The sequence below is a fragment of the Pelophylax lessonae genome, assembly GCF_965119305.1.
Source record: "Pelophylax lessonae genome assembly, chromosome: 3".
NCBI lineage: Eukaryota > Metazoa > Chordata > Amphibia > Anura > Ranidae > Pelophylax > Pelophylax lessonae.
In genome coordinates, this window is record NC_138770.1 from 316,426,042 (window position 1) to 316,446,304 (window position 20,263).

Below are 20,263 nucleotides of genomic sequence, written 5' to 3' on the forward strand. Positions count from 1 at the left end.
GCAGTGGCATCACATGTGGTAAAACACAGATCTCTAGAATGAGTCTCCCTCAGCTTTGTGAGACAGCCAGAGGCAATACTGCAGTGTACATACAACAGGCATTTACAGCACCCACCAAAAAAAAACATTGTTAGGCAGTCGCTGAATAATCAAAATGCATTTCCTGTGCAGTCTTCAGGCATTTACCTTATGCAGACTCTCAGCTCCACTGAATGCTATAGAAGTCTCCCTTCTCTGCTGCCCACTTCCTGAACTCCTGATGTTGCTCTCCACTTAACCTGCCCTATCACTGGGGAAAAAAAAGAAAACTCAGAAGGTCCAGACTGGCCACGAGCCCTGTGTTACTTCCCATGACAGTTCACCGACCTAAAGCATCATGGGAATGGTAGTCTATCCCTTGCCACAGCGCCCTGTCTTGTCTGCACCAAAAGACTTCACTCCTGGCCAGCCCAGACCCTCTGCGTTTACTTTTTCTGATGACACAGTGTGACAGGGAATAATGTAACAGGGGCGGTGACCCCTGTAACTATGCCAGTGGGTGTCACCCTCATAGCTCTTTTAATACAGTGGCATTGTTATGTCCAAGAGGTAAATCCTATCAGCCCTCATTACATCCAGACTATTGAGGGAGAAAGGCTACCTTATAGGATGACATAAATGAAATGTAACACAGAGGTTTGAAGGGGGGGGGGGGGGGGTCTCTGCAACACCAATAATGGGTTTAACTTCCAGTTAAAGTGGGGCTGAATAGAGGAAGCAATGTGTGCAACCCCTTGCAAAAAGTACAAATTAGTAGCAAGATGTTATTGAGAAAAAAAAAAAAAAACCCAGCTGGGGTGGACACCTGACCCTACTGATGCTAAAGGCAGTTCTACCCCAAACTGAAGGGAGGAAAGGCACGTGGTGAAACCTGCAAAATTTCACACCAATGAAAATAAGCCTTCCACATTCAATGATAAAGCTTGCAGGGAGTAGATTTATGAGCTTTGAGACGTGGATTCTGTTATCCTGCCTATGCCTAGTCTTTTAGAACCTGGGATTCAACAGACAAGCCATCAAAGCCAATGCCCGAGGAGCATAGTGGTAGAGCAAACCTTGGGAATAGTGTTTTTTTTTTTTTAATGATTTTGTCCAGCGAGCAGCTGAAAAGACTGTCACCCAGAAATAGTTTTAACAAAGACTTCTGTGCCAAAAGAAAAAAAAAGGGTTAGTTCCCAAAACAAGGCTACCATCCAGCACCATGTGACACACAAAACTTGCTGCAGTGGTCACCACCTGCCTGCTATTTACTTAAAGTGGAATTTTAGTCAGAAAATTAAGTCCTGCTAGATCACTTCAGGCTGCCCCCCCCCTTTTTTTGGAGGTATAGCTATAGTGGCTATAAAAAGTTTACACACCCCTTTTAATTTGTCAGGTATCTGTGAGGTAAAAAGAGACAAAGAAATCATTTCAGAACTTTTTTCACCTTTTAAAGTGACCTTTAAACTATAAAACTCAGTTGAACAACAAACTAAATTATTTGAGGTGGCGGGAAGTAAAAATAAAATGTGGTTGCATGCATAATTGTGTACACCCTTAAACTAATACTTTGTTGAAGCACCTTTGGATTTCATTACAGCACTCAGTCTTTTTTTGGTATGAGTCTATCAGCATTTGCCTACCCTTTGCAAAATACTTCAAATCTTTGGAATTTTTAATGTGAAATCAATAAAGTGTTTTACGTTTTGAACAAACATTGTCTTTTTTTGGGTGTCCAGTCGCCTATACCGTCCCACCACTTGAGGGTTTTCCTTTTTTCCTAAGCAATTTACAACACACACAAATTATGGTAGCATAAATATTATCATGGAATGTAGGTTCCTTGCTAAAAACATTTTTATCAATTTGTTATGGATAAAGTTCCACTTTAACAATTTAGACCAGTCAGCTAAGTCCAGGAAATAAAAATAGTCTCAAGCAAAGGAAGGGCTATTACCACTGAGTAGATGGAATGCTCCTTCTAACGTCTTATTAGTTCATAAAGAAGTATTTTTGACAGGAATAGTCAGTCTCCCTAAAAGAGATGTATGCCCAAACCTTTTTCTGCTGTACTTCGCTGTGGGGTCACAGGAGTACATTATTGTACTACTATGACACAGAGTCAGCCGACAAGGCAGAGCCGTGCCAGACTTGAAGATCCCAGGAATATTTCTCCACCTTTTACTACATAGCTAAGAGTTGAAGCAAATCACACCCACTTAATCCCCAGCTTGGAGGGGCAGTCACTGTTCTCTGTAGCCTCTAATGCAGGTGGGTCCAACAGATACTTGTGAGAATTATAAAATAGGAAATCTGTCTGTGCTGAAAATAAAAGAATGTAAGCTCATTTAGGAAAGGAGCTGTAAAAAAAAACCCACAGTAGGCATCAGTTTAAACAGCACAAATGGCGCTGTGACCATTAGTCACTGCAGATGGCACTATATTAAAAACAGGAGGGCATCTGAATGCCAGAAGCTGTGCTAGAGAAGGCTGCATCTGTGGAGGATCTCAGCACTGGTCTTTAGATGGCCATTGTGTGCAAGAGAGGGATTGGAGAAGCTGCCTCAGTGAAGAAACACATGGGACATCTGTGACAACAACAAAGTTTTGGCTACAGGAGAAATACAGCAAGCAGTCTAGGGTCATATGCACACACCCCACTGGAAATACATCACCAATACCTGACAACAGGAGAGGATTATGAAAGGCTGTTTGGACCGGTCCACTAACAATAATAAAAGAGGAGGGATTCCCCAACACATCTCTATAGAAATATTCATGCCATAAGCACACTATAAGGCCTCTTGCACACGATACTCCTGTTTGGGCATCTTGCGGATTAAAAATGCTCAGTACAGCTTTTTGAGCTAAAATACAGCCCATTAATTGTAATGTGCCTATGCACACAGGCGCGTAAACAAGCGCTGTGTATTCTTCAGTAAGAACAAAAATAGAAAAATCTGCATTTTTGGTCAGTAATTTAAGCCTCAATACACGCAAATACTTGCAAATACATACAAGAAAAAAGGTCTGGAAAAAAGTAGATGCTCAAACAGGAGAATTGTGTGCAAGAGGCCAAAAGGAGATGCTCAAACAGGAGTATCGTGTGCAAGAGGCCTAATAAGTAAATAGCCTGGCTACTGCAAAAGCAATATACAGAGCTCCATTCTCAGCACAGCAATAGCCTGCTAACAGAACTGCCTCAGCTGTGTTTCTGATAACTCAGCAAAGGCATTCACAGAAAACTGGCCTGACCTGAATAGCAGAGTTCTGTGGCAACTGGAACACAGATGGCTTGTCATTGCCGACTGTCAGAGAACAACACAAAGTAACTGGGAAATTCTGTGCACCATAGCTAACTGGCGAGGGATTTTCAATGTCTGGCATAAGATTTACCAGCTGCTATTGAGAAGAGATCTTCAAATTCAGAAGGAGAATGGAGTAAGATGTACATTCTCCCAAGGATACTAAGCATTATGGGCAGGTATAAGGTTTGAGGGATTATAGTTTCTAGGGAGTCTGGCTTTCAGCTATGTGCTTTTATGTGTGAGCAGAAGAGAAGACTCAGGCTGGATCATTATGTGACCACGGCATGGCAAGTAAAATTAGATTTTAGATAGGATTTTTGTTCTTTTTTAACATAATGATTAGTTAGGGGGGGGGGGGGGAGATTTAATTCCAGTGTAGGGCTTTAAGGCTGCAAATAAAATACCTGGTAATCAGGCCAGAAATACCCGTGTTTCTAACTTTCTGTAGTGAGGTGACACAGAAATCTCAGATGATGTTATTGGCCCTACCTCGTTCACCTTAGAAATACATAACATTTCTTACCTTATGTTACAAAGATTAAATGTTTTGTAGTACTAATGCACATCCTCTCCTGCAATAGCTCTGCTCCTTCATACAGTTCAGTAAGTGGGCGCTGTCATCCCAGGACAGGAAGTATTACTGGTAGGATCACCAGGTAAACAATGTTACAGTGATTCTAAAGTCTAAACATTTTCTACCCCAATACATTCCTTGCATTAGGGTAAAAAATGTTTAGGGACCAGTATCCCCCCTCCCTGAACCCTCATTCGATCCAGCACTAAGCACATCTGCAGCACTTCTCTCTTCCCTCACTGCTGAGTCTTGTGTCAATGGATGCAGACGCGGGTTCAGGAGAGTGCACGCATGAGTGCCCTCCTAGGGGCACTGGACAGAGATGAGGGGCCAGGAGTGCTGGCCGGGGACCCAACAATAAAGAGGTTTACAGCCACTCTGAGCAACGGAATAAGCATAGATATATTTGTCTTTTTACATTTTTTTTACCTTTACAATCGCTTTAAGGCTTAAAAAAAAAAAAAAAACCACCACATGCAAGAACTGGTAATCGGATATATGTTAATTGCTTGTTCTTGGGTTTAGATACAGGTAAACTTTTTGTAAGGATACTGTTTGCTGAAAGTTGCTGTGAACGGGGTTTCCTTTGTGCTGGATCCTTCAGAAGAGTAAGAAGGCTCTGCCCAGACCTGCAGGTAATAAAACAGTAAAATTATTTGAAAAATACATTCTTAAAATAAAACCCAAGACCACTTTTCATTGTTTACCTGTGCCAGCGGTAAAGACAGAACAGTACAAGGCCAACCAGATGAGCTGTAAGTAGTGTCAGGTGGAAAACCCTGTGCTGGAACACATGCTCTGGGAGGAACCGCCAGTTCACTGTCCATTGGAACAGAAACTGTCTGCCAAAATCAAAGGATCGTACAAGATACCCAGTAGGATTTTCTAGCAGAAACGGGAGGGCCAAGATCACCTGTGGAATTAAATAACAGTGTAAAAAGAGAAGCATAGAACAAAAATTGCTCTCTGGAATCTGACTTCAGCACAAGCCTGACTGTTTGATAGTACTTAAAACATGTTGTCAAAGTTGTGATTAGGAGATCAGAGATAGGTATGGAAAGCGAGTCACAAAATCCTTTCAGATTTTATTCCTAATTCTATTTTTTAAAAGGAGTTGTAAAGTCAGGAAGGTTTTTTATCCTAATGCATTCTATGCATTAAGATAAAAAGCCTTTTGTGTGTAGCAGCCTCCCCAGCACCCCTAATACTTACCTGAGCCCCATCTCTATCCAGCGATGTCCACAAGTCCCTCGGCCGTCCTGGGACTCTCCCTCCTGATTGATTGAGATATAGTCACGGTGCCATTGGCTCCCGTGGCTGTCAGTCAGTGAGCCAAACAACACCTCCATGTCTGAATGGACACACGGAGCTGTAGCTTGACTCTGGTGCTCCCCCCCCCCCATAGCAACCTACTTGCTGTGGGGGCACTTGATAGGAGGAAGGGGCCAGGAGCAGCAATGAGGGACCCGAGAAGAGAGGGGGTGGGGGGGGGGGGAGGGGGGTGATGCAATATACAGTATAGCTGTGCTTTGGCTTTGAATGAAGACTACCATAGGAGAGGGATGCTGGACACGCGGGAGGGACTGCCAGGGTAGCTGGAAGTGCTCTGGGGTCTCAGGTCACAGTCTACAATGATCATAGTACAGGCAACCACACTAAGTCTGTTTCCACTAGTACGACTTGTCATGTGACTTTGGACACACAAGCCCATTTATTTCAACGGCACCCGTTCCCATCTATGCAACTTTGATGCAACTTTTGATGCGACTTTGATCCAGAGTGTGTAAAGTTGGATCAAAGCTGCACCCAAAGTCACACTCTAGACTAGTGGCTACGTTTCCACTACTGCGACTCTTAAGGCCCCTTTCACACGGGCTTTCTAATCAGGTCTGCCTGTCAGTTTTTTCAGACGGACCTGATCAGATGCTCCATGCACCTCTATGTCTTTGCTGACACCCGCTGCTATCCGATCTGATGTGGTCCATGAAATCCAGACGGATGGAAACCCTATTTTCCATCCGTATGGAGGATTGGATGAAAATGGACAGGAGGTCCGTTTTCATCCAATCACCCATAGAGGAGAGTGAGGATCTGACAGCTTAGTCTCTGCAAAGTAAGCAGAGATGGAGCAGTCATCCGCCTGCTCAGCGGGGATTGATCCCCGCTTAGCAAAACGGAGTCCGCCGGGTGGAAAGCCCATGTGAAAGGACCCTAAGATGTGCGATTTAGAGTGCAACTAAGTGCAGCTTTGATCGAATTTTACACTCTCTGGATCAAAGTCGCATCAAAGTAGTGCAGGCACCTTTTCAAAGTTGCTGATATTCAAAGTGGCATTTTCCATCAGGGGTCAGGTTCCTCCTTTCCCTGTCAAGGCTCACTCTAATAGGGGGCTTAGTCCCTCCTGGAGATTTGCAAGGCGACCACTTAGTCGTCGGTGCACACTTTTACAAGGTTTTTTAAAGTGAATGTGTTGGCATCTGTGGATGCTTCATTTGGCCGCAAGATTTTGCAGGCTGCTGTTTAGGAGGACCTTATCCTCTTTGAGGGTGTGGTTTTTTTTTTAGGTCGGCTCCAGCTGTTTGGTTGAGCTCCTGTTGCCTGGTTGGCTAATGTTTAGCCTTGGGATTTTTGTTGTTCCCAACCCCCGTGTTTGACACTGCTTTGGGATGTCCCAATGGTTATGAATATCAGGAGCTGTGTGTCAGTGAACAAAAGCGAGAAACTGGATTTTTGACTTACCGTTAAATCCTTTTCTCTGATGGTCATGGACGGACACAGCACCCACCCTTCTGTGGAGTTATTATTTTCCAGACACTGCTTGTAACAAAACTGATTGGCTATAGCAGAGAGAGGGAGTATACCCCCTGGGACTGCCCATGGGTGTAGCCAGAATTCTTTTCTGCCTAGTGTCCTACTTCTGTAGGGGGCAGTATACCCCAATGGTTATGAATATCAGGAGCTGTGTCCGTCAATGAATTTTGACTTACCATAAAATCCATTTCTCTGATATATAGAGAAAATGCCAAGCCTAAGTTGCCGATAGACCCAGCAAACATACACCACATCCCTGTATTGAACAGTAGAGAGAAAAGTGGAGGTACACCACAACCCACGGACTCTGGATGAGCCCCAAAGAGACCGTCTCACGGGGGTGGTAGGCCTAGGAGTGGGATTTTAGAGGTGAAGCTTGCCAGGTGTATGAAAGATAAATAATAAATCAAGCAAAAAGTAGTAAAATATTAGAACCCTTCTTGGGCGCCGGGGTGGACTTGGCTGGTTCAGGCATGATAAGGATTAATGTGTTCTCTCCGCTGTGTGCAGGGACTGTGTGTCCCACAGTCCCTGCACACAGCGGAGAGAACACATTAATCCTTATCATGCCTGAACCAGCCAAGTCCGCCCCGGCGCCCAAGAAGGGTTCTAATATTTTACTACTTTTTGCTTGATTTATTATTTATCTATCATACACCTGGCAAGCTTCACCTCTAAAATCCCACTCCTAGGCCTACCACCCCCGTGAGATGGTCTCTTTGGGGCTCATCCAGAGTCCGTGGGTTGTGGTGTACCTCCACTTTTCTCTCTACTGTCCATTTCTCTGATGTTCCTTGACGGACAGAGCTCCTACAGCTGCCCTGTAGCGGTAAATCTATGGGCGGACAGTAACTGGTTAATTGCATCCCCCTCCGCAGCAGCACATACTTCATTTTTTGCACTTCGCTACTCCAGCTGCCAAAAAAAAGGAAACTACCCAATAATTCCAAGCATGGTTAGGAATGCGGCTCATTCCCCTCGACAACAGCATATATTCACCTTTTCGCTACTTCATTCTGTTTCCCAGACTAAAGAAAATAACCAGTACTTCCCAGGTATGGCAGGGCATGTAACCCTCTCCCCTTTCTCCCAGAGGATAGTACTGCTGGTGTTCCACCCTGACAAATCTGGATGGGAGTACCCATTCCCCTTTAGGCTGGTTTCACACTAGCTGCGGCCGCAGCTTACAGCAGGGGATCTGGTACGCTCCTGTTCTAAGTTTCAGGTGCAAATCAGATCCAAATTTTTGCCTGAATTCAGACCTAAAACCAAAAGACACAGGACCCTTTAGTGTGTGAACCAGCTCCATTGAGAGATCCGTATCCAATTTGCATAAGTGTGAACCAAGCCTTAAACTCGGACTAGAGCAATTCAGAATTTACACAGGTTTCCCTTTCCTCACTCCTAGCGTAAAGGTGGGGAAACTTACCTGGAGAAAGCTGTATTGGCTGCAATCATGCTCTTAAAGAATAAAAATTCCCCTGGGTGATAAATGTACATTGCAAAGATTTTATCAAATTTTGTTGCATATTCTTACACATTTCTGCTCAAAAAGTTGAATGTTTATGTCAATGTGCAAAGTGACTCTGAACTGGAGTGACGTTTTCATTATTAAATCAGCTGGTGCACTTGAAGTATTCTAATATGGAAAACTACAGTGACAGCATCCCATTAAGAAGGGATTAATCCTTTGGGAGTATCTCACCAAAAACTATTTTTGTTGGAATATGCCTAAAATCTGACTTGTATCTTAGTGCAGAGTTCTGGGGAAATCAGTGAGCCAATCACACAATCAGGAAATTAAATTTCTGGGGAAGTTCTGTAAAGCATCTGTGTACAGAAGATCTCCAAGTTGCCGTATTGCATTGAGCTTTAGAGAAAATTACAGCGCTGCAGATTGAAAAGGAAAGGTAGTTTTCAATAACATTCAATTACATATGGCTTGTATAGCAATTGAATATGCCATTTTTTCCCCAACAAAACTGGAGTTACCCTTTAATGAACTAGGGCCCCTAAATACTACACTAAAGATATTTAGATTATGATGTAAAAATTGTCAAAAATTGTCATTGCGTGGTCGAAGCCCATTTTGTTTGTTTTTGTACCCAATATAATACCAAGGCCAAGAATATCAGTCACATCCTTGATTCCAACTAGAAGATTTTAAAGTGGGACCTCCTCCTAGAATCCTGCTTACCTAATAAACCCCCGAAAATCTTTGAAACCCTAATCCATAAAGAATATGACTGCGAGCAATAGTTCACATTCCAGTCTGACCTTAAAAAGGGTCTTATAGGTGTGGGAAATTAAAATTGTGTGCCTACTCTTTTAGGACACACTGGAGAAAAAAAAAAGTTCACCAGTGAGAGGAGGAGGGCACAATCCCTTTAGCAATCAATTTACCAATTTGTTCCTCGTTTGAGGTCAATGGTTTGATGTAATGTTGCAAGCTCATGTATGTAGATCACGCAAGGACTTCTTGCGATCTAGGTTCAGTAAGCATAGGATTACGGTTTGTGATGAAATGGTTGAAGTTTTTAAAACATGGGCACGCCCCATCAGTCGGTACCTTTTAACCACTTCAATACAATAACACTTCAATACTTTCACCCGCTTCCTGCCCAGGCCAATTTTCAGCTTTTAGTGCGGTCGCACTTTAAATGACAATTGCGTGGTCATCCAATGCTTCAAAATTTGTATTTTTTTTTTTTTTATTTAGACAGAGCTTTCTTTTAGTGTTAATCACAACTGAGTTTATTTTTTGTGAAACAAATGAAAAAAAGACCGAAAATATGAAGAAAAAAAAAAAAACAAAACAAAATAAATAAATGTTTTAGTTCGTTAGAAAATTTTGTAAATAAGTCATTTTTCTCCTTCACTGATGAGGTGGCACCAATTTGCGGCGCTGATATGCAGCACTAATGGGCAGTGATAAGTGGCACTGATGGGCAGCCTTTATGGGCATTGGTGGGGCTGCACTAATTACAGTGCCTTGCTAAAGTATTCGGCCCCCCTTGAACTTTGCGATCTTTTGCCACATTTCAGGCTTCAAACAAAGATATAAAACTAATTTTTTTTGAAGAATCAACAACAAGTGAGACACAATCATGAAGTGGATCTAAATTTATTGGATATGTCAAACTTTAACAAATAAAAAACTGAAAAATTGGGCGTGCAATTATTGAGCCCCCTTAAGTTAATACTTTGTAGCACCACCTTTTGCTGCGATTACAGCTGCAAGTCGCTTGGGGTATGTCTCTATCAGTTTTGCACATCGAGAGACTGAAATTTTTGCCCATTCCTCCTTGCAAAACAGCTCGAGCTCAGTGAGGTTGGATGGAGAGCGTTTGTGAACAGCAGTTTTCAGTTCTTTCCACAGATTCTCCATTTTGACTTGGCCATTCTAACACCTGGATATATTTATTTGTGAACCATTCCATTGTAGATTTTGCTTTATGTTTTGGATTATTGTCTTGTTGGAAGACAAATCTCCATCCCAGTCTCAGGTCTTTTGCAGACTCCATCAGGTTTTCTTCCAGAATGGTCCTATATTTGGCTCCATCCATCTTCCCATCAATTTTAACCATCTTCCCTGTCCCTGCTGAAGAAAAGCAGGCCCAAACCATGATACTGCCACCACCATGTTTGACAGTGGGGATGGTGTGTTCAGGGTGATGAGCCGTGTTGCTTTTACACCAAACATAACGTTTTGCATTGTTGCCAAAAAGTTTGATTTTGGTTTCATCTGACCAGAGCACCTTCTTCCACATGTTTGGTGTGTCTCCCAGGTGGCTTGTGGCAAACTTTAAACAACACTTTTTATGGATATCTTTAAGAAATTGCTTTCTTCTTGCCACTCTTCCATAAAGGCCAGATTTGTGCAGTATACGACTGATTGTTGTCCTATGGACAGAGTCTCCCACCTCAGCTGTAGATCTCTGCAGTTCATCCAGAGTGATCATGGGCCTCTTGGCTGCATCTCTGATCAGTCTTCTCCTTGTATGAGCTGAAAGTTTAGAGGGATGGCCAGGTCTTCGTAGATTTGCAGTGGTCTGATACTCCTTCCATTTCAATATTATCGCTTGCACAGTGCTCCTTGGGATGTTTAAAGCTTGGGAAATCTTTTGTATCCAAATCCGGCTTGAAAATTCTCCACAACAGTATCTCGGACCTGCCTGGTGTGTTGCTTGTTCTTCATGATGCTCTCTGCGCTTTAAACGGGCCTCTGAGGCTATCACAGTGCAGGTGCATTTATACGGAGACTTGATTAAACACAGGTGGATTCTATTTATCATCATTAGTCATTTAGGTCAACATTGGATCATTCAGAGATCCTCACTGAACTTCTGGAGAGAGTTTGCTGCACTGAAAGTAGGGGCTGAATAATTTTGCACGCCCAATTTTTCAGTTTTTTTATTAACAAAGTTTGAAATATCCAATACATTTCGTTCCACTTCATGATTGTGTCCCACTTGTTGATTCTTCACAAAAATTTACAGTTTTATATCTTTATGTTGGAAGCCTGAAATGTGGCAAAAGGTCAAAGTTCAAGGGGGCCGAATACTTTCACAAGGCACTGTATCAGCACAGACACCCCCCCCCCCACCCGGTCAGGAGAGCGGCTTATCGGCTCTCCTCTACTCACGCCCTGTCAGTGCGAATGGGGTAATTCTTATTTACACTGTGATCAGATGTGACTGGACACAGCTGATCACATGGTGAAGAGCCTACGTCATAGGTTCTTTACCGTGACCAGAGATGCAGTCTCACCGCACCACCAATCGCCACACTGCGCAGCCCCAGGGACGCACACAGTGGCTTGTTCTGAATGACATCAATTCAGGACAATGGAGCCCCCGCTCGGTTGTCATTCTTCTATAGGCCGGGCAGAAAGGTGTTAGAAGATATTTTGTAACAGCTAACACATTTCAGGGGCTCAGCATTCCCCCCTTCATCAGGGCCAAAAACTAGACAAAGACCATACAAAAGTTCTGTATTTTCATTGTCTAGTTTTTAGCTCTGATGAAGGGGGAGTCCTGAGTGCCCGAAATGCGTTGGTGGTTACAAAATAAAAATCTTTTTAAAAGAGGTCTGTACAGGCTGATGTGGCGCTCCCATTCTTGCAAAACATCAATACACTCCTCTGGGGGTCCAGCAAGATCCCACAGTTGCTGGTGAGCATCCTCTAGGTCCGTAAACTACCTATTGATTGCATTATAATGAATCTGCATAATGTTCAGCGCTCCTACATCACAAAAGATTGCATGATCAGTCTTTGAATCTTCTCCCTATAGCTGTATCAGCTGAAACTGCTTCAATACCAGAGGACTGTGTATAAGAAAGACCCACTGGATCTTTGTTGAATACTTTATCCCCATATAGTCTAAACACAGACATTGAAATGCATACCCTTTCCAGATATTCATGCATTTATGTTTTTTTTTACATTCTATAGCATTTTGTTTTACCGATTTATACTTACACTATATGCTCCCTCACGGTTTAACATTTTAAAGTTACGAGTCGCTTTATATAAATGCTGAGCACTATTTGTACCATTGCTATTGTGTTTTATTATTACTTTCTCTGCATGATGTATTTTGTTTCACTTTGTAGTTTGCAGACACTTCTGTTATCCTAGCTGTAATCCTCCCAATAGTCCAGGGCACTTTGGTGTCTTTACCTACTTTCTGCTTCAGTTATGCCAATTGGTTTTCAGCCCATCATTGTGCAGGCTAAGCATGTGAGGTAATTATGTGTGCAAAGCTGAGAATCCCTTGTAAGCACTGGCTCACCTTTCTCTGTATATGACTGGATGGACAGAGTCTAGGACACTGCTGTTGACGCCAAGGAAGCATTTGCTTGAATTTGCAACATGTCTTGTTCTGTGTGTAGGTGGAGTTACTGTACAGTGGGGGGGGTTATATTTTGAAAGGCTGCAGCCACTATGAGGAGCAGGCGGATCCATGAAACATTTCAGTGACAGCATCATAGGTGTCAAGTTTACACAGAAGCTATTGTCTATTACCGTAGCTAGTTCTATTGTTTTGGCTGGAGCACATAGATATCTGGAATTCAGTCTGGCCTATACATCCTCACAAGCCAGGCAATAGCGAGAGGGTGTGGACTACAGTTAAAGCGGAGTTCCACCCAAAAGTGGAACTTCCGCTTAGGGAGTCCTGACCCCCTGACATGCCACATTTGGCATGTCACTTTTTTTGGGGGGGGGGGGGGGGGGGAGCGGGTACCTAGTTTTGACAGGTACCCGCTCACACTTCCGCTCGAACCCCCTCCCTCCCTGCAATCTTCTGGGACACGTCAGAGGTCCCAGAAGATTGCCGGCCAATCACGGCGCGTATGCGCAGTGGGTACCCGGCTGTGAAGCCGCAAACTGTCACAGCCGGGAGCCCACAGCAGTGATGCCGGCGCCGAGGGAGAGGATTGAGGCTTCGGGCGGCCGCATCGCTGGACCGTTGGACAGGTGAGTGAATGGCTGGAACTCCGCTTTAACTACATTCTTCATAGAGACAGCCCTCTGATTAGCCTATACATGCTTTGTGAGTGCAATTTTTATTTTATTAATAATAAATGTCTTATCTGCACAATCTAGTATGCTTTGAGTTTTTCTTTTTTTCTAGTCAAAGTTTAAATACTTCCCTGATCTACAATTACAAAGCTGCAAAGGTTTATGTGGATTATAGAAGGCATTTCTGACTTGACTGACTTGTACACAGAGTAACCTGGTGACTGTTTATTAACTCTTGGGACCATGGGTTTCAGAGACACTTTCCTGCGGAGCATACCCTGTGTTAAATTCTCTGACTCAAAAGGTCAGCCATGGCTAAGCAACTTGCATTTTCAGGAGGACAGCACTGGCAGCTCCCATACTTTTCTCAAGACAGAGATACTTTAAGAATGCAAAGCAACAAATAGGATGGAGTATATGTGGGTTGAGGGTGGCTTAAAAGAATTGGAAAACTGACAGGGTCTCTTTAAAGGCTAGGTTCCCCTTAGCACATACATTTTTGGAGGTAAAAAGGATGTGCATTTTTTTCTCGCTCTCAGGAGCCTGTAGTTTACAGGTGCAATGTCAGGCTTCTGCATGGTCTTCCTACAGCTCTGTGCCCCTACCTCTGTACAAACTGTCAGTTTCAGTGCTGCAGGAAGAGTGAACGACTGAGGGCACTCAGCGCTCTTACAGTCCATCGAAAACTACAAGCCATCTGCCTCAGCGGAAGGCAGGACTTGTAGTTCGATCATTCACACATCCTTGTGAATGATTTGTAGAGCTGTGCAGATGGAGCCCTGCACAGCTGAGCCAATTTGAAAACATGACAGCGACTGGCAAGGGAGGGGAACTCCCATCCGCTGTCACGGGGGGTTAAGGGGGTAAGAAAGGCTGCTGCATAGTTATAGATCTCAACCTAAACATTGGGGCAATGCTGCATCTGTCCCCCACCGGCTTGCTCAGTTCTCAGAGTTCCGTGAGCTGGTGACTATCAATCAATGCTGTCTGCCCTGCCCCCCCACACTCACTGGAGTGCTGAGCTCTAGAGGGTGAGGAAGCAGCTGGCTCAGGCTTGCTGGGAGGCTGGGCCAAGTGACAGTTGTGGGTGGATCCCGACCATATTGTTGTGATCTTTCCACAGCCTTAAACGCCTCTGTGACGACACTGGTCACAGAAGTGCAGAGCGAACTACACTCCTGTGATCCACCGGAGAAGTACAGCCAAATGAGCGTTGGCTGTGCTTCTCCTTTAAAGCAAGTTCGATTAGATTCAATATGCCCTCATCCAATTAAAGCGTAGTTCCGCCCTAAAAATGCACTTTTCCCCTTCCGCTTGCTCTAAATTACCTGAAAAACAATTGGTTAATACATTTTTTTTTTAAATTCACTTACATTGTTTTTAAAGAAAATATACTTGCCTTACTTCCTCTTCCTCCCTTCTGTGGACACGGCCCACACGCTGTCACTTCCTCCTTGCATGGACTCCTGGGAGATGAACGTCATCGCTCCCAGGAGTCAATGCGTCTGCACCGGCCCCGCTTGTCAGTCCCGGGGCAGGCGCGTCATTCCCTGCTAAACAGCTTCTGGGCATGCCCAGAAGCTATGCAGTGATGACGCGCCTGCCCCGGGACTGACAAGCGGGGCCAGTGCAGGGCATTCTGGGACCAAAGAGGAGGCCCTGGCTTCAGCTGCCCAAACCTGAGATGGCAGCGCTGGACAAGAAATTTTCAAAGTAAGTATTTCTTCTAAAAAGGTAAGTGCAACCTGGGACAAGTCAGAGGCTATCCATTCTGAAATGCACTAGCCCTGACATTTTAGGGTTACACTCTGAATAAGAGTGGGCTCTCACCTGTAGAATAGCACAGATAAATAGTTTTGGAATTGTGCGCAGTAGTCCAAATCGGCAGAGGAGGAGATACAGCAATCCTGGAGCGAACAGAAGTATGTTCATTTTGACAGAGACAGCTAGGCTGTAAGAAAAGAGAAAAGGGAACAACTGTAAGACATACAATAACAATTGAATGAGTTAAGATGACTGCTGACCATTAGATACGCCGCTAAAATCAACAGCTAAACCACTATACTAACCATCTGTGCCTGACATGATCAGCATTACAAGTGCTGCACATCAAATTGTTCACTCTTCACCACGGGAAGAAGGAAAAGGACCAGAATGCATCGAAGGTAAAACCCTTTGAGTTCAGAACCACTTTAAGTATTAAGTGAAGCGTTTTAATGAGCGATATTACTTCCTAATAGAAATTGTATGCAACGCTTGTCAGAAGCTTACAATTTACTAATAACTAAATCTACGAATAAACACATATCTCTATACACATTGCTACCCACTGTGTTACAGAAATTCCTATGATAAGCCAGTGATGTGCATCTACATAAAAGGTCACTACATGTTTTGGGGGAGTGTTCATTTTAACAAAAGTAAAAAAACCAGAGTTAGACTTTCCAGTAACTCTAGGTGTCCAGGACAGCATAGGAGAGTTAGCTCCACCTTCTGTAGGCAGGAAACCCCAATCTTACATCTATAAAGGGTGGTCACTATCCCTCTTCCCCAGTCTTATATCCGAGAATTTCCCCGGAATGGCTTCTGAAACAACAAAGAAAGACAGACAGACAGACACTCATCCAAAGTTATAACAGCATATCCCTGCTGTCCTGGACGACTCCTAGAAACCGAGTTACCGTAAGTCTAACTCTAGTTTTCTCCAGTCGCCTGTCCTGGACAGCATAGGAGAGGATCAACGAGAACTTACCATATTGGTGGGGGGGGGGGAACTACCGCATAGGGGGATTTTTCTCCTGAATGCTTGACCCTGCGAGAACGTCTAGTCTATAATGCTTAATAAATATCGAGTAGCTCGACCATATAGCTGCTCGGCAAATCTGTTCTAGTGTCGCCCAGCCAAATAAGTTGACAGTTCCCACGTGGAGTGAGCCATTGGGGAAAAAGGGCACTCCTTCAGTATTTAATAAGCTTCCACAATTGCCTGTTTTATCCACCGGGCATTTGTGCTCTTGCTTGGAACCCAATTTTTTACCAGAATGCAAAATAAATAGGGCATTAGATCTTCTAATGCCTTCGTACAATTCCAAATAACGCAAGGCACAGGCCCTCACATCAAGTTGGTGGAATTCTGCTTCTTAAGGATTAGTTGGAGACGTATTGAAGGAAGGCAAAACAATCTCCTGAGCCCTCTGGAACTTAGAGGTAACCTTAGGCAAGAATCCTGGATCAGCACGCATTACCAGTCTGTCCCCAAAAAATTTCAGTCAAGGCCCCTTAATAGAAAGTGCCTGCAACTCACTAATGTGACTGGCTGTTGAATTTGCAACCAAAAAGGCCGTTTTGAGAGTAGCCCACTTTAGGAACAGGTCTTCCTCTTTCTCTTTTATCTAACCTTGCAATACGATTGTCAAATCCCATTTTGGCTGAATTCTAAAAGGACTGGGCCTAGTTCTGGCTAACCCTTTAAAGAACCTTCTGACTAGAGGTTCAAAAGCCAGGGGCTGCAAAAAAAAAAAAAAAAAAAGGCCTTCACTTGAACTTTTAAAACGTACCAATAGCCAGCCCTTGGTCTGCTCCATCTTGTAAAAAATCAAGATGGCTGGAATACCTGCGGACATCTTCCTGGTGTCCAACCATGAACAGAGGATTTTCCAAAACTTAAATTGTTTGGGTCACCTTTTTCCTACTAGATAGGGTTGTGAATACAACCCTGTGTCTGAGACAATTCAGGTCCTGTACTTTTGGCAACAGGACCGGTCCCTAAGACAGTAGATCTACCCTCTCAGGTAGGATGAGGCGAGGCTTGACACCAGGTGCAACAGCGTGGAAAACAATGGCCTCTTTGGCCAGTATGGGACCACCAGAATCATTGTGGGGTGTTCTTTTGTAAACTTCAAGGAATAGGGGGAAGAAGTTTGAACGGGGGAAAAGGCGTAGCACAGGGGAAATGCCCACTTCTGGGCCAGGGCGTCTATCCCCCTGGCTCCTACATCTCCTACCAATGAAAAATACCTTGGCATTTGTCTTGTTGGCAAATAGATCCACTTCTGGAAGGCCCACTTCTCTGCCACTAGCTGGAAGACGTCCTTGTTCAGTGACCATTCTGATTCGTGTACCTGGTGGTGACTTAAAAAGTCCGCCAGACAATTGCCCACTCTTCTGAGGTGGACTGCAGAAATTTAACAAAGTATATATAAAATAATAACCGCGCTAAACACACTCTGAAATAATATTAAGCTTGTGCTAAACAGTGAAAAATATATGAAATATCAATATAAATAAAGCTGCAGCTGAAGTGGGAATACACCAAATAGCAAATATAAAAATAAAGCTGCGCTAACTTGAAATGTTAGTGATCAAAACATATGCATAAATGAAGCAGTGAACAATTGTTGCAAATAACTTCAACACAACACCCGGTTTAAAATATAGTGTTCATAAGAAAGATAAAGAAAGTCCAAATAAGATGTGCAGGGTGCAGAAATTGAAATTCATCCACCGCAATAATGTCACTTCTCCTCAATCCGTGACAAAGGTAAAGACCACGCCATGCGCTTACCAAAAGGCAGATGTAATAAAGCCCATCCATATGCTGGCTGGAGAGTGTTGGACTTAGGTGGTCTGTGCTGCGGTGTTGTTCCTGACCGGGGTTTCCGCCAGGTGGAACCAGCCAGAGGGGTCACACTGTTGCCCATTGGAGCAGACAGGAGGCGCACCATTTATGCATATTGATGGGCTTTATTACATCTGCCTTTTGGTAAGCGCATAGCGTGGTCTTTACCTTTGTCACGGATTGAGGAGAAGTCACATTATTGCAGTGGATGAATTTCAATTTCTGCACATCTTATTTGGACTTTCTTTATCTTTCTTATGAACACTATGATATTTTAACCCGGATGTTGTGTTAAAGTTATTTGCAACAATTGTTCACTGCTTCATTTATGCATATGTTTTGATCACTTACATTTCAAGTTAGCGCAGAAATTTAACTCAGGTTTACCTCGGCCCAAGTAAAAATGGCACCCGCCAGCCGGATCAAGGAATGGCACTGTGTCCCCCCCCCCCCCCCTGCTTGTTGATATAAGAGACTGCCACTACTGTCCGAAAGGACCTGTACGTGGGGATCCCTCAACTTTTTGGCGAATGCCCTCAGCCTCCCAAATTGCCCGCAACTCTCTCCAATTGGCTGATCTTTGGGACTCTGCTCTGGACCAGGGCCCTTTGGCCACTTCTGACCCCCAGTGGGCTCTCCACCCCCAAGCACTGGCACCCATGGTGATATAAACAGACACTAGAAGGGACCACTGAAGACCCTGCAAGAGGTTTTCTTCGTCCCGCCACAGACACCGCTGGGCCTTTGGAGATAGTAAAAAGGTCTCGTCCAGCGATTGCTGTCTCCCGTCCCAGTTTACCAGGATAATGGCCTGGAGACACCTGAAATGGGCACTTGCCCACGGAACCGCTGGGATCATTGCTGCCAAGAGACCAAGACCTGACATGGCTGTTTGGACAGATACCGCTAGATTGCTTTGAAAGAAAGCAGTTGTAGCCTTTACCTTTTCTACATTCTCCATCGTTCGCGAGACTTTCTGCGTTACGTAGTTTACCCTGTATCCCAGGTAGCATAGATCCTGTGCCGGGGTCAGGTTAGATTTTTCCCTGTTTACCAAGGAATTGCAACCCCGCAGGTCCCCTTGTATTTGGGGAGACGAGGGGGCAAAAAATAGAAGGTAGTCCAAAATATGGGATGACAGAGATCCCTTTTAGACTCAGGGGGGCTAGTGCCTCTGCCAGGACCTTCGTAAAAATCCTGGGGGATGAAAACAGGCCGAACGGCAGAGCCCTGAACTGAAGAAGGTGGACCTTCTTCCCCCACTTGATTACCACTCTCAGAAATGTTTGCGATTCTTCATGGATCGGGAGGGGCAAATAAGCATCCCTCAAATCGAGGGAAGCCATAAAGCAATTTGGGGGGGGGGGGGAATAGATTTTGCCGTAAAGATTGTTTCAATTGTAAACTTCTTGTAGACCACCCAATTGTTCAGAGACTTCAAGTTCAAGATTAGGGGGAATTTGGTTTGTCTCTTGCTGCGAAACCGGAGTGAGAACCCGCTGGTGCACCAGGTCGCCAATTTGAGACAGAAGGGCTGTCGCCTTCTGTGGATTCTTGGGAGGGGAGGTTACAAGCGTCCTTTGCGGACGGAGTGCCCTTTAACTGAATTTGATAGCCCTCCCTGATTATCCTCAGTATGAACCCTTTGGGGTAACAACCACTGTGGGAGGAACTGCCCCAATCTTCCTCCCTCCAGGACCAAGTCATTGGGACTTTGGGGTTTTCTTAGGAGAGGAAAAAAGGATGCCAACTCTGTTTTCTCCTCCCCCACTGCTTCTTAGTGGCTGGTGCTTTAAGGGCATGCCCCTGCGATCTTTGGCAGCAAGAAACCAAAAACACCTTTCTGGGGTCTTCTTAGTTTTAACTAGAAAGGCTTTCTTCTTATCCGCATTTCGTTCCTAAGAACTTCTTTAGGTCCTGTCCCCTCTAACAGGATGCCACAAAAGTCTTATTTTTGAGGCCAGATCCCCTGACCAGGATTTCAACCAAAAAGTCAGTCAAGAAGAATTTGAGGGCTGTGGCTTTAGCCGAGGGTTTGAAAGGTTCCGCTGAGGCATCTGCCATATAACCTGCGGCCTTTTGTAACATAGGTAAGGAATCAAGGAATTCCTTCTGTGAAGTCCCACCTTCTAGATGGGCCTTTAGCTGGTCTAAACAGACCTCTAAATTGTGATCTACCACTTTTGAGGCCATTGCTGGCTTTAAGTTAGCCATGTCTACTTCCAAAGATCGTTTCAAGAACACCTCCATTCTTATGTCCATGGGTTCCCTAAGGACCCCCATGTCCTCAAACGTGAGGTCCATTGACTTAGCGCACTGAAAAAGCTGGGTCCAGTTTTGGAACTTTTAGGAAAAAAAGTAACTCTCAGGCTCCACCCACTCCCTTTTGATAGAGTCTGATAGAGCGC

General features: G+C 44.3%; 1 protein-coding gene across 1 annotated transcript in view; it reads right to left on the reverse strand.

Annotated features, from left to right (window-relative positions):
* The window catches only part of ALG3 (ALG3 alpha-1,3- mannosyltransferase), a 32,323-nt gene that overhangs the window by 3,931 nt on the left and 8,129 nt on the right, over positions 1 to 20,263 (reverse strand). Inside the window, exons 5-7 of the mRNA XM_082249906.1 lie at positions 15,068 to 15,188; positions 4,608 to 4,813; positions 4,453 to 4,529 (exon numbers count right to left, since the gene is read on the reverse strand). Of these exons, the coding sequence (XP_082106032.1) occupies positions 4,453 to 4,529; positions 4,608 to 4,813; positions 15,068 to 15,188 (404 nt within the window). The remainder of the gene's footprint in view (positions 1 to 4,452; positions 4,530 to 4,607; positions 4,814 to 15,067; positions 15,189 to 20,263) is intronic.